Source organism: Podospora pseudopauciseta, chromosome 4 (genome assembly GCF_035222475.1).
Source record: "Podospora pseudopauciseta strain CBS 411.78 chromosome 4, whole genome shotgun sequence".
Taxonomy (NCBI): domain Eukaryota; kingdom Fungi; phylum Ascomycota; class Sordariomycetes; order Sordariales; family Podosporaceae; genus Podospora; species Podospora pseudopauciseta.
The window spans coordinates 298981-313502 of record NC_085894.1 but is presented as its reverse complement, the minus strand read 5'-3'; the positions used below and the strand labels follow the sequence as shown (position 1 = coordinate 313502).

General features: G+C 52.8%; 4 protein-coding genes across 4 annotated transcripts; all 4 read left to right on the top strand.

The window, feature by feature from the left end:
• Positions 1 to 292: 292 nt before the first annotated feature.
• QC763_400940 (uncharacterized protein) lies at positions 293 to 1090 on the top strand (the record flags this gene model as incomplete). Its single annotated transcript, XM_062911710.1, has 1 exon — positions 293 to 1090. One exon carries the CDS (start codon positions 293 to 295, stop codon positions 1088 to 1090), a length of 798 nt encoding a protein of 265 aa, XP_062765290.1.
• Positions 1091 to 2351: 1261 nt separating this feature from the next.
• Positions 2352 to 5695, top strand: QC763_400930 (uncharacterized protein; the record flags this gene model as incomplete). The annotated part of the gene is made up of 2 exons (XM_062911709.1): positions 2352 to 2633; positions 2929 to 5695. 2 exons carry the CDS (start codon positions 2352 to 2354, stop codon positions 5089 to 5091), a joined length of 2445 nt encoding a protein of 814 aa, XP_062765289.1. The 3' UTR covers positions 5092 to 5695.
• An 819-nt stretch (positions 5696 to 6514) lies between these two features.
• QC763_400920 (uncharacterized protein) lies at positions 6515 to 8083 on the top strand (the record flags this gene model as incomplete). Its single annotated transcript, XM_062911708.1, has 2 exons — positions 6515 to 7385; positions 7446 to 8083. The coding sequence occupies exons 1-2, from the start codon at positions 6890 to 6892 to the stop codon at positions 8081 to 8083; spliced, it is 1134 nt and encodes a 377-aa protein (XP_062765288.1). The 5' UTR covers positions 6515 to 6889.
• Positions 8084 to 9365: 1282 nt separating this feature from the next.
• Positions 9366 to 10813, top strand: QC763_400910 (uncharacterized protein; the record flags this gene model as incomplete). The annotated part of the gene is made up of 2 exons (XM_062911707.1): positions 9366 to 10372; positions 10424 to 10813. 2 exons carry the CDS (start codon positions 9366 to 9368, stop codon positions 10656 to 10658), a joined length of 1242 nt encoding a protein of 413 aa, XP_062765287.1. The 3' UTR covers positions 10659 to 10813.
• Between the last annotated feature and the right edge of the window lie 3709 nt (positions 10814 to 14522).

Below are 14522 nucleotides of genomic sequence, written 5' to 3'. Positions count from 1 at the left end.
GCAGAGGGTGTGATGAGATTGTTGTTAGACGCCGCGGACAAGGCTGCGGTGATGTGAGATATGGTGCCCTAGAGAGAATGGAGGTCAAAGGGAGAGGTTGCATCTAGGAATTTACCCCGCGAGCCGGACGGGATAATTGTGTGAATGGCAGCGACCCCCTCGTGGGTTTGCGTGTCAAGATGGAAGGTATGACATAGGTTGATCGTTGAAGGTTGTGTCACGGCACAGCTCACCTTGCTTGCTCTTGACACCAAGAACTCACCTTTCCGACACCTGGTTGTGACCACCCACCATGCCCGCCACCAACCTCCTCCTCAACAGAACGGCCATCATCACCGGCGGCACCACAGGCATAGGCCGCGCCATCACCCTCGCTTTCCTCGCCCAAGGCTGCAACGTCGCCGTGAACCACCTCAACCTCCCCTCCGACACCGACCACCTCACCTCCCTCCTCTCCGAAGCCTCTTCCCTCCCCGGGAAAATAGCCCACCTCCCCGGCGACGTCCGCGACCCAACCACCGGCCCCGCCCTCGTCCAGTTCGCCCTCGAGACCTTCCACACCTCTCGCCTCGACATCTGCGTCTCCAACGCAGGCGTCTGCACATTCACCCCCTTCCTCGACATAACCCGAGACCTCTTTGACAAGACCGTCCGGACCAACCTCGACGGAGCGTTTTATCTTGTCCAGGCGGCGGCGAGACAAATGGCGACTCAGGAGCCAAAGGGGGGGTCGATCATCGGGATATCGAGCATCTCTGCCTTGGTCGGGGGGGCAGAGCAAGCGCATTACACACCCACCAAGGCGGGGGTGTTGTCTCTGATGCAGAGTGCGGCGTGTGCGCTGGGGAAGTATAACATCAGGGCTAATGCCATATTGCCGGGGACGGTGAGGACGCAGTTGAATGAGGAGGATTTGAGGGAGGGGGGAGACAAGCTGAGGTATATGGAGGGGAGGATCCCGCTGGGGAGGGTTGGAGAGCCGGGAGACGTGGCGGGGCCGGCGGTTTTTTTGGCGTGTGAGGAGTTGAGTGGGTATGTGACTGGGGCACAAGTGCTGGTGGATGGGGGGTTGTTTGTGAATTTGCAGTGATGGATGGATGGATGGGATTGCTCAGGTGGGCGTTGAGTAACTCCATAATGGAGGCACTATCACAGGGGTGGAGGTAGTACAGGTGGTCTCGTTTAGTGTTATATTATTAACTTCCTGAAAGACAATGGACCCTGAATGAATGTCTTGAATTCGGAAAAAGATATTCATGTCATGGAGACCTCGGTGTTGGCCAGCTCACCTTACATGGATGGACCCGAGGCCACACCGCTCTTGGCTTCCTTCTCCTCACCGTTGATGGACCCAACACCAACGTGGCTGTCGCCAGCAAACGAGAAATTCTCTTTGAATGCGCGCAGTGGAGAGTTGGGAATTGATCCAGCGAATAATGCACGTCCAGATGATGCCCCTTATGCACAAGATTTTCTCTTCGCTGTGGAATGCGCAGAATGTGGATGAAATGTGGGGGGGGATGTCCCCTCCAGAAAAGGTTCCGTCATCGACAGGGCAGGGGGATGCAGCCGAGAATTTGGAGAGTGGGTCCGTGCCTGGCGCTGGTGTCTTGTCGGTGTTTGTGCTGCCCTTCCAGAACGCGGTCGGGTCGCACGTGTCGGTTGCGGTCGCGGTCGCGGTCAGGGTCAGGGCCATTGGAGGGCCATTACACCAGAACCAACAGAAGCCATTGGCTGTAAGGTGTTGGCTGGCTGGAATTGCCAACCTCCTTGAGACTCTCTGTCGAATTCCTTGTTTGCCCTTTCTCCTCATATTCCATCCAGCCCTCCAGTCATAAACAACACCACCCGTCAATCCACCTTCGTCATGTGTCTGGTCCATCGTGACAGCATCACCCACAATAGTCTTGGCTTTGACGGACCGGAGCGAAAACCCGGCTAGCGCACTGATAGCGCCGATAGTCTTTTTGACCGCCCCTGGCCACGGGTAGCGTTGTCAGAGGACTCCACCGGTTGCTTGGGAGTCCAGCGGGTAATTATTCATTCCATTTGGAGTTGATCAATATACTACAGACAGCAGGCCTGGGAACATCGCTGAAGCCATCGCCGGTCCGTGTCAGAGCCTGTCAAACACCCACTCACCTCAATCCATGCGCTTTTCTGCCGCGCCCGGGGAACCTCCTTGCCCAACACTCGCCTCTTTTTCCACCCTCAAGGACACCTGCACCTGTCATCTCGATCCAAAAGCGTGGTAGCGACTATGCTGCTACGAGTAGCATTTGCGTTGTCGTCCCCGTTACCACCACCACCTCACTGTTACCGCCTTCCACCTGTTCCCGTATAAACCTGGCATGGCAACAAGCCCCTACCCAAACTCCGATCCGCCGCAGCCTCCCCCGCCGCCGAGAGACAGAGACACAGACACAGACACAGGCACAGGCACGGGAACAGGCACAGGCACTGACGACACTACTGATAATACTATGGGCATCGTCGACGTCGTCGGGTCCTCGCCGCCGGGCGATGACATCCGGTGCTGCTGCGGGAGAGAAGACTGTGTGTATCTGAGACACAACTGCTCGGTGCTCCTGAGCGTCGAGCGGGATGTCCACGCGGCAGCCAAGATGGGGCAGGTACGTTGTGCAATTTCCCTTTCGTGCTTCCCGCCACATTCCACTGTGACACCTTCTCTTTCACCCTCTGGTTTCCTTTGTGTGTGCCTGCTTCCGTCTTTTGAGTGGTCATCGTGTACCTGTCTGTCATGTTGCCAACTATGTCTTCTGAAGAGAATCTCTCGTTTCTCTTCTGCACACCACCATGGATGACCCAGACGAGACAACCCTGACGCAGGAGCCAGACCCAGAGCTCGAACTCGAACTTGAACTCGACCTTTACTTCCCTTCTCGAACGCTAACATGGTCGCTCCAGACGCTCCTCGCCCGCCACGAAGCGTACATGGCCTCTGCAGAGAGGGACAGAGCCGAGCTCAACGCCCGAATTGAACAGCTCGAAGCCGAAAACGCTGAACTCGAACGAAAAAACCGCGAGGTCAACCACGACAACCACAATCTACGAGACGAGTTGGACCACCTGAACGATACTGTCAAGGATGCAGACACAAAGATAGAATTTTTGGAAAGGACGCTACGAGATGCACAGCGCGAGGTGCGACGGCTCGAAAGCGCAGCGCAACGAGCGGCCAGTCTGGAGAGGCAGATTGAACTGCTGGAGGAGGAACAGGCCACGCTACAGGCCGCCGTCATCACCACGAAAGACGAGGCGCGGACGGCCATACACCGTTGGAAACAAGCTGAGAAGGGGCTCAGTGACTTGCAAGCACAGTTGGAACGAATGGAGAAAGAGGCGAGGGAGGATCGAGAACGACATGTTGAAGTCATCAGCCGCATGGAAAGGCAGCGTCTCATGGAGAAGGAGCTCAACACAGCAGCTGGGAGACTCAAGGGCGCCGCCGCGGTAAGGTCAATGACTGATAGTAAGAACAGCGGCAACGTCGTGTCTCACTTTGTGCGCGACCTCTTGCAGGACAACGCCAACCTGCAGCTGGGAATGGCTGAACTCCGCGAGATGCTGGTCAACTCCAACGACGAGATTCAGATGCTGCGGGAGCAGCTGCTGTGTCACCAGCCAGCACCACTGCCAAACGATTTCGAGAGAGAACCCGAGACACCTGCGGAGGAAACGCCACAAGCCGGCACCTCGCCCCAGTCACTCCGGGCCGAGCTGGAGGGACACGAGCAGCCACCGCCTCGAGTCACGCAGCAATTACATATTCATCACCATTACCACGTCACCCACAAGCAGGAACTCAAGAGGATGAGAAAGAAGCGACAAGGGATATCATCTGGTACCTTCACTCCACCCAAGATGTATTCTGCCCCTTCATCACCCGTCACATCGTCCATAATATGGCATCGGGGTCCCGTGAATGGGAACCATGAGCCACCAACACCTTCAGAACATCATTGGTCTCGACAAGATGACGAGAACCCATCAGAGTTTGGACATTCGTCAGAGATCAGCTCCCCACGGTCGTCCAACAACCGCAATTCCGTATTTGACCGCATGGTGGACGTTTCTTACCCCACATCGCCCACGACAAGCCTGGATCCAACATCACCAGCATGGAAGACCGCGCATCGAAAGAGAACCTCGGAGTGGTCCATGTTTCCGATTGACGCATCCTCTACTTGGAACGGCCTGCCACCAACTAATCCACACCCGCTAACCAACTTTGTCCGTTGCGGCGAGCGCTCTCCCAGCACTCCGAGACGCGTCCAAGATGACGGGACACAGACCTACTCCGACGCCGGCAGCACAGACGCAGGGGATCTCATCTCGCCACACTCCAAACACTTTGATTCGCAAGTATTACAACGCCCGGGTGGCAGGTTACGCCGTGTGACATCGCAGGAATCCATCATGTCATTGTCCAACGGGATGGATATTCACACGCTGCAGGCGCGACCGAGTCAGCTGGCGTTGAAGCCCCTGGGTTTGAGCGCTGCGGGGACGAATCTCAGCGAGGTTATTGCTTCACCTACCCTGACGAGTGGGAGCAGTGATGGGAAGAGGGGAAGCGTCTTTTTGATGGGTAACCTCGCGAATCAGGTGAGGCAACCTGCCAATCGGACCGTGTCGACGCCTACACGGTCGGGCAACGAACGATTGCATCCAGGGATCAGGAGGACGCCCTCTGCGTTGGGGCGGTTGGTTTCATGGAGGCCGTGGGGGGGGAACACTGCGCCTACGTCTCCTGTTGCGACGCCACCACCACCGCCGCCTACTTTGATTGCGACTTCTACGGCAATTCCGGCGTTTGGGCTTGCGGTGACGAGCCCAACGGTTTCGGTGTCTAGTGTGCCCAAGAGTCCCGAGGGGAGCGTGAGTTCTTCGGGGACTTTTAGGGGCACGGGGATCAACCAGAAGGGGGTGATTCCGGGGTTTAATGAGTATTGGGCTAAGCATCAGGTTTTGAGGCGGCCGACGAGCAAGGTTTGCTTGGAGGGGGACAGGTTGGGGGCTGTGGAGGAGGGGTTGAGGGAGGCGTTGGAGCCGATGGTGGAGGAGTGATATTATTTATTTATTTATCTATTTTGCATTGCATAAAGGAGTTTTTGGGGGGTTAATATTTGGAAAGGGGGTTATGATTTTTTGGACGGGGCAGGAGATTGGGGGCCGGGAAGGGGAAAGGGGGTGTATATAAGAGCCTGATATCCGAGGCGTGCTTTTGGAGGGCCTGTTTCAACAGATATGTTGCTAAGAGGGGATGATTGGGGTGGCTTTTTCTTTTTTTTCTTGTTTTTTGTTTCTGGGTTTTTCAACAAAGTTGCATAGCCATTGGATTGGAGGATTGAGTTGGGTGATTTGAGTGATGATGGAATGGATAGGATAGTTGGTTTGCATGGTGTATACTATACCCCCTTTGATGGAAGAAGTTTGATTTATACTGGGGAGTAAGGAAGAAGAAGAAAGAAATGTATATATATATTCGGGCTGGTCGGACTGACATTCATTACTCTTTTGTTTTTGCTTGGGAGATGCGAGGAGGAGTATTCTTTACCCCTACACCTGTTGTAATCATTATCTGGAGATGTTCAGAGGCAGAGAAAGCGGCATAGTTAAAAGGGAATTGAAGAGGGATCATATCGAGTTTAATTAAGAGAGTTGTCGTGTTGTGATTGTGTGAGATGGAGTGTGAAAACTATCGATGAATTGGGGAAGAGGGAGGATGTCGATGGTATGTTGGGAGGTTGGAGATGTGCTACCTGTGCTTTTCGATGTCGGGTGTTCCTTTGGGTTTGACTTTGGGAAACCTGACTTCGTCTCGGACTAAGAGCTTGATGTTTGACTTTTGACTACCACTTTTGACTAAGGCTAAGACCGGGACTAAGACACCATGGACTGTAGACCACAACTTTGACTAAAAATTAGACCATGATTTTGACTTTAGCCAAGTCCCAAGGTATGTATGTATGATCTTGAGCAGATCTTGGCTACTAGGTAACAACCTAGATTTTGACCAAGATCAAGACCACCTTAGGTATCACTAGACTTTTGACTTTGATTATGACCTTGGATTTTTAGTTCAAGACGCCAAGGAGGAATTCGGTGCCCATCAACATCGGTTTGGATGGAATAGAAACCTTGCGACCAGAAAATGAGAGATCAATAATCCCTTGATACGAGCAAGTTGGAAGATACCCAACAGTGAACATTGTTGAGCACTCTCAAGTTTAGATGTCCAGAATCCCGCAATTCCTTGTGTGGACGTTATTTCCATATTGATGACAAGCCCTCCCTTCACTCAGCGTCTTGCAGCATCAACGGTGTTTGTCCACAGTGTGCGGTAGACACAACCCGGATACGAGACCCGGCAACAAACCAAACGGTCCAGACCCCAGCTGACCCCCACGCCAAAAAATCTTCATTCATAATTACACCAAAAAAGGTCAACTTTGTCTCACAATTCGGATATTTCCCCCAGGTCATTATACCCGAAAGCGGCTCAAGTATTGGCAAGATCAGCCAGCCACGCCTCCAACGGCAGCTCACCAGCTGAGTCTCTCAATGCAGAATAGTACATCAATATCAATGTCCCACTCAACCATTGGGCTGGAGAGCCATGGGCATCCCTGTCAGGGGTTACTGTTCAAAAATGTGAGGAATGGCCGCTTCGCTCGAGATTTCGGATTTTCCTCCGTGACAGCACACAAAACCTAGGCGCCGCCCTTCCGTTCCCATTCCTCGCCAAGGATCATGAAGTTGGGAGAAGGATAAGATCCACTGTTTTGCGCGACAACAAGGAAGGTATTGACAGTGGGAGCTTGGGGTGAAAAACTGGCTGTCGTTCGGTCGTCACTCGTTCACCATGATTGTAACCAAATCCCCAACCATGGGCCCCAGCATCAGCGACCTGTTTTCTCCTCGGCGGGCGCGGGTTTGGGTCGCCTTCACGCTGACTTGCGCCCTGCTGCTGTTCCTTGCGCGCCAGAGGGGGGCGGCAGCGGAATGGAACGCTGGGCAACAGCCACCGCCAAACTCGGTCGCAGCTCCAGACGAACAGGGGCCGAAGGAGGTTCGTGAAGATGAGGTCGACTGGTCCAAGTTCGCCTATCTTCAATACGTAACCAACAGTCACTACCTCTGCAACTCGGTCATGCTCTTCGGGCAGCTGCATCAGCATGGCAGCAAGGCGGATCGTGTGATGATGTACCCGGAGGGGATGTTCAACCTTGAGGTTTCTGAAGCTGCAGGGAGGGGGAAAGGCGGGAAGCGTCATGATATCGAGCTGCTGAACAAGGCGAGGGATGACTTCAACGTCAAGTTGGTACCGGTATCGGTGCAGCATAGAGCCACGGCGGACTGTATGTTGTCGCGCTCGACAAGAGACCCCTTGTTCAAACGTTAACTGACTGCATTTCCAGCCACATGGGCCGAGTCCTTCACCAAACTTCTGGCCTTCAACCAAACACAGTATTCTAGGGTTCTATCGCTGGACTCGGATGCTGTGTTGTTGGGGTCTGTAGACGAGCTGTTCACCCTTCCGCCGTCTCCAGTCGCGATGCCACGGGCATATTGGCTGTATCCCGAGGAAAAGAAGCTAGCGTCCCATATCCTGCTTGTCGAGCCAAGTGCGGAAGAGTTTGAGAGAGTGTTGGACGCCACAAACAAGGGCGGTGAGGACGAGTATGACATGGAGATCCTCAACACGTTGTACCAGGATAGTGCCATGGTGATCCCACACAGACGGTATGCTCTGCTGACGCAGGTGTTTCGTTGGGAGGATGGCGAGCATGCCAAGTACTTGGGGAGTGATCGCGAGGAGTGGGACCCGATCGAGGTGTTTAACGAGGCGAAATACTTGCACTTTTCGGATTGGCCGCTACCAAAGCCATGGCTGGGGGCGGCCGAGGACTTGCGGCAGAGGCTCGAGCCGAAATGTCGCGACAAGGACGGCGTGGAGTCGTGCGTCGAGAGGGACATTTGGAACGGGATCTATCGGGATTTCCATGAGAGACGTCAGCGTGTTTGTGGCTATTCGATCGATCCACCACAGGGGTGACTGCACGGGGACACACTGACAGTGGCTTGATTCAGAAAAGGATTGGGTCGGAGCTTGGGCAATCATGAGTGGAGTTGACGGGATAGAAAGGGCCGAGATCAAAATAATTGAGAGAACTTTCACATGGCAGTTCCGTCCTACAAACAATGAAACCAGCAGCCTTTCGGACGTCAAAGTGATGACAGAGGTGGGCTGGCTTGAGTCTTCAAATCTTTACCCCTGACCCATCCAGCACACACGCGCATCAGATCGACAAACGACGCTGCCGGGACGGTCCGATGTTGCGATTGCCGCCTTGGCCCAATGCTTGATTCAATCAACGAACGACTTGCTATCTGACTGCGACTCTAGTTCATGCCAGGAACCACACTGAACCGAGACATCGGGTTCGCCAAGTCAATTACTGTTACGAAACCCGGAATGGCAACGCACGACGGGATACATTTCCCATGAGAAACACGACCTCACCTTTGTCGACGACAATTCCGAGAATGAAACTCTCCGCTGGCTGTCAAATCTCCCACACACACATGTACGACAGTCTTTCTCGGCCCAACGGGATTCTCTCCTCGAGCCTGTGCGCTGAGACATCACCGTTGTCCCGTCGGGCGGCCACGGCGCAATGCAGGCATATGCAGAGACCGATGCTCACAATTACCTGGCGACCCCCAGTGTCCGTAACACGGCAAGTGAATGATGCCCATCCGGCAAGCCTACCTAGCACTGCCGGGAGAAAGCTGGTCCTGTACGGCAATGTGCCGTGCCACGCCTTGTATCAAGCATTCCACACATCCCAAAAGGAGAGTGCCAGGAATTCGTTGCGTTCAATGGAATTCAAGGGCAGCTCCATGCTCGTATACACGCCATCTCCCTTTCAACCATTCATAACACTGCTTTCAACGAGCCCCCGCCATCAGCCAGACTATCATCACCACAAGCAAACCCTCACTGACGCCGTTGAGATGATGAATGATGATCACCAGTGCGGCTGTACGGCTTCCAGGCGATTGACAGGTGGCATGCATTCACAGATGAGGCCCTCAGGCGAGAGACATGCCCATATCCGACGGTCTCAACCCACAGTAGGGCTCCTCTGGGGAAGTCCTGATGTCGATTAGGGGGGAATCGGCTAGGAAATTTCAAGTTTGAGTGAAGGGACAACAAGAATAAAAGGGTCACTTCTCTCAGGCCGTTGTTCTTCTCATTCCTTATTTCATCATCACACTCACGCTTTTTCTACCCACACTCTCTTACAACACACAACAGCTCAGAGTCGGTCAACATGCGCTCCTTCATCCCTCTCCTCACCCTCACAGGGTTGTCAGCGGCGGCTACCCTGAGACCTATCAGACAACGCCAACCAGTCTTTGACGACCTGGTAGATACTTTGAGGGGTCCAAACTCCGACTCTCAGGGGTGGATCCCCGATCCTTGGAACGACCGGGTTTCCTCCACCACGAACAGTGCGGCCACTCCCACCGACGTCCCTACTGTCGATGTCCCAGTCACGGTTCCAGATGTCACAGACGGTGGCGACGGCGACGGCGATGATGGCGGTGACGACGGTGGTGACGCTGGTAACGACGGTGGTGATGGCGGCAATGATGGTGGTGATGGCGGTGAAAACGGGACGGACGACGGCACTGGCAATGGAACCAACACCCCAGTTGCTCTGCCTAACATCCCTGGCGGCGACAACGGTGGTCCCGTAACCCTTCCCGCCCTCCCCGGCGGCGGCAACCCCGATGGTGACGATGATGTTACCATCACTGTTCCCGACTTCACCGGCGGCAACCCTGACGGTGACGATGACGATGACTCAACCATCACCGTTCCTGATCTTACTGGCGGCGACAGCACTGATGGCACCGACGGTACTGGCCTCACCGATGGCACTGATCTCACTGACGGCACCGACTTGAACGATGACACTGACGGCTCGGTCACCATCCTCCCCGCCACCCCTGTCACCCCCATCCCCGTCATCACCCGCCCCATCAACGGCAGCATCCCCATCCGCTTCCCCGCCGCCGGCCAAGCCGAGAGCTGCCTCTCCGACCAAGCCGCCGAGGTCATCATCGACGCCTACGTCCGCATGATCTCCAAGTGGAACGACGAGGACGCCTACTACCTCTCCGACAACTTCTACGACACCTCCGACTCGATCAACTCCCTCGCTGGCATCCCCTTGGGAACCGTTACCTTCCCTAGCAAGGAGGCGTTCATTGAGCACCAGCATGTCATGCCTGATAACCTCCCCTTGATCATCACCCACAAGATTGTTGACTGGTATGTACCCTTTGTTATGTGATTCAGATACTGTTACTGACTGTGGGATAGCGCTGAGATCACCCTAATCTGGACTGCTACTTTTGCCGTGCCCCATGTTCAGGCCAAGCCTGTCAGGGGTATTGCTATTCTCAAGACCGTGGGCGAGTTGGAGGATACCGAGTCGGAGCATGTCAAGGAGCAGAATGACTACATCTGGAAGATTGGGGGGCTCGATGTCGAGTTTAACAACATCGCTTATTTGCAGAATATTGGGGGAAGCTGTGAGTTTCCTACCGGGCCTTAGGGGTCAGAGAGGAGATATGATGGGATGACATCATGATGGGCTCCAGTGGGCAGTTATGGCTTGCCCTGGATGTTAAAAGGGGTGATGGATGGGGGAGAAGGGGGTTTTCGATTCTAGCTGGGATATAGTTTTCGGATAATGAGGTTTAATTTTACCTTCGTGGTGATGCCTGTGATGGCGAAAAGATCCTTCGTCGTGTGGCGCCCTTGCATTCGTCATCCTTTCCGGTCCCAGAAGTCTAACAATTTTTTCGGTGGCAGCGCCTGGAGAGGCTGGTCTGGTTTCCCCAGGCAACCTGATCTGTCGTCACCAAAGTGCCAAAACTTTTCTGCACCTACAGCCAGTCCCGGCACGGAGAAAGCCCTGGTCAGCCTATTAAATGTGGGATTGCTAAAGCCGTACCCCTCACGCTTTCGACAGAAAGATAGAGGCTGCGACAAAAATTCAAGGGCTCAACGATCGATAGGTAGTCAAACACGCCTCTCGACCATTCTTTGAGACCTATAATAAACGCTCCAGGGCCTTTTTCGAGCATTCAATGACTCTATGAATTATCTCTAAATGCATACCGATTATCCTTCAAGGCCTGTTGACTATGTTGGAGAGAGAAGCCATGTTACCGGGCAGGTGAGGTAACTGACTCGCCTATAGCTCTGCGTAAAAAAAAGCAACAAAATCGTCAACTCCCCGAGGCTCATTTATCCAATGTCCCCCATCACCATATTCATGCCATTCAACATCAAGAAACCCAAATTCCTTCAAAGTATCCCACATTCGTGTGCCGTTCTTTATGACTATGACGGCGTCGTCCTGACTGTGTTCAAGCAAAATGGGCGTTGAGGCGAGCTGTGGTAGCGGTGCTGGTAGGTCTTTTCCCTTCGCTTGAATAGAGGGGTGTTGCAGGATGGTAAACCGTCCGATGAGATCCGATTGTTGGCGGGCTGCGGATGTGGCTTCATCCACCAGCGGGAACCAGCTGCAAAACCCATAGAGGCCGGCAAAACTCCTCTCCCATCAGCAGTACTGCATGAGAGACAGAGAAGCGGACACCTAGGAACGAACATACATAGCAAACCCCTGGCTTATCCCACCTAGAAATATTTTGTGTCTGGGCAGAAGCTTTTCCTTCATGCTAGACAGTCTCGAGGATGAGATCAACACTCGATTGTACGCCTGACACCTGCAGGCCGTTTCGTTCTTGCAGATTCTCGAGGGCCTACAATATACGTTGTCGATGACATTTTGCTGTACTAAGAATTTGTGAGCAAAGTTTATGATTTTTCCGGAAGTTTGGGGATCAGATCTTGACGTGTGCAAAGTCAGGTAACGTTGCCTGAGGTAGGTACGTTATATAAGGTAGGTAGGTACCTTATCTTAATTGTTGTGTTGGTCAGGCGCCTGTCTGAAACCTTATTTTTGAACGGCGGCTTTGTAGCCACCTACGCAGAAATCACATGTAGCGTTTAGTCAAATACCTTATCTCACTGGCAGCCAATGAACTGCAAAATATATGGAGCTTGCAGGTTTTGAACACAGTCTTGTCCTGTGGTCGATGAACTGCTGGCTACAAAAGAAGGCTTTCTATACAATAGTATGAAGCACGCATTGAGAAGCAACTTTGGCGCATAATTTCAGCTAAAAGAATACCTGTTCCAGCTCATAGTCTACGGCCGGAAACAATGGAGATTGAATGAATCAGTCGAACACTTATCACCCTTTATCTCCTCGCAGTACTCACCATCCTTTTTCCTAACAGAAAGAGTTTTTTATTGCTCTTTCAATCTATTCCCTCCTTGAACTTGAATCCGAACGATCACTCCTTTTTCCAACGCCCCAAAAGAAAACCTTCACATTAACCAACCAACCCCCAGTACAATTCCTCCGCAAGATTCAAGGCGAACCATACATGACACTCACACAAACCCAGTTCAACAGCCTCAGCGACGCTATGATCGAGTATCATCTCGATCAAAAGGAGAAACATCGAAACACGTTACTGGAGTTGGCACGAGAGCTTGACGAGGTAGAGGACCTCGACGCCTGGGCGTCACAAAACGGCTGGATTCAAAAAAAGACGGGGGAGCCGATCAAGAGATAGTAAGAGCCAAGAATATCATGCACTCCTGTTACTCGAAGCTATCAGTGGACTAACAATTCTTACCGCAACTGTGTAGTGCGATGTTCTCAGCTTATGTGCGGTTCGTATGCGACGTTTTCGTATATCACGAGGCGGAAGCGGAGAAGTGGAAGGCGTTGAAAATGTGAATTCAAAGAGCAGCTGGGTCATCTGGCAACTACCTAGTGAGTTGAAAGGTTGGATGAGGACGAGTATGGGTGGATGGGGGTTGGTAGCAAACAGCAAAGGCCAAGTGCTACAGAAAATACCTTTCCTTCCTTCTTCAAGTTCCATGTCAGTATTCTTGTCTGCCAGTATGGATCAGACATACTGAAGGTGTAAGAGAAAGTCGTGAGAAATGGGTATGCTATGACTGGTGAAGCAAAGTCGGCCATGAGAGCTTCAAGGTGCTGAACTCAACAAGTGCAAATTACCTCATCGAGAGATGATGCGATGTTTGGAGACCATGTATTTCTCTTGCCACTCTCCCTTACACCTTGCAGGCTCGGCTACCTGCATTTAGCCCCTCGGATAATCCTGAACATCTGGCTAGCTGCTCTGTGAGAGAACAAAGTACCGCGGTCTGAAGAGTCAATGCTGCCGAGCTTAAGAAGTGGGAGTCACTGAAAGGCAAAGATAGGTGCTATACCAACCAGACTCAGTTGATGATATAATATTGCAAGTGTCTGTGTCACTATGTGGCGGAGGATACGAGTGGTTCGCCGGCAAGACGGACGGAAGACGGGCTCCAGGGGTCAGGGGTCATTGGCCTCGGAGACAAAATCTGCGATGTAATTGTCTCTTGGATTGTGACTGGTCGATTGGAGGAACTTTTGCTGTTCCTGAAGATCAGAACATAAATTTTGAGAGATTCCGCATTGCATTGGGGCCGCAGTATGTCGACAGAGGCCACTGGGGGGAGCTGAAACACTGGTGATCCGAATGTTGGGTGCCAGGTTGGCATGCTGTTCTTGCCACTTTCTGCGGTTCAATAGCTGCATCATATCTAAAGCATGAAACGAATACTTCTTTTCCAGATGTCTGAGGCGGCCTGCCTTAGTATAGATAGGTTGTGAGAAAGACCTTGATTATGCATCAAGGTGAAGTGAGAGACCCGTTAATTGCATGGACACCCATAAGCCGCCTTATCAGTCCCAGAGATAAGCAAAGCTCAGGTAATTTTGGACCCCATGATTTTTTCACCTAACTGCGCCCACCGGTTTGGTGATTTTGAGGTAAAAGTTGCGAGTTCGATAATATCCCCTTTAGCAAAGAATGTCGTTTCAAATAGTCACACCACAGGGTGATGCTGTGGCGGAGGTTTCCCCAGGTTTTCTCTGTCCATGGCGTTGTCGATCACAGCGGGAGGGATGGAAATTCCCCCGCATTTTTGCCATTTGCCAGGCGGGCATTGCCTGCTTGTTACTCTCCCCCCCCAAGAAGTGAAGTGCCGGATGGGTCATGGACTGATTCCTGGGAGTGGAAAGATGGTTCATATATGTACTCCGTAAACCAAGCTGGAAAATGCACACGCTCTGGGCTGACCCAGGCCGTGGGGAGCGGTCAACCACAACAGTGGGCTAATGCAAGGTACAGCTTGCCATGGACGCCCCCTTGTGACGACCCTAATGATGCTTCAGGTCTGCAACTGAAAGGGAGACGCTGCCGACGGCCGATGAAGGCGCTGGGCCGGCCGCTGTCAGATGTTCAAATCAATGCCAAGTGGAAAGAGGAAAGGACAACAAGTC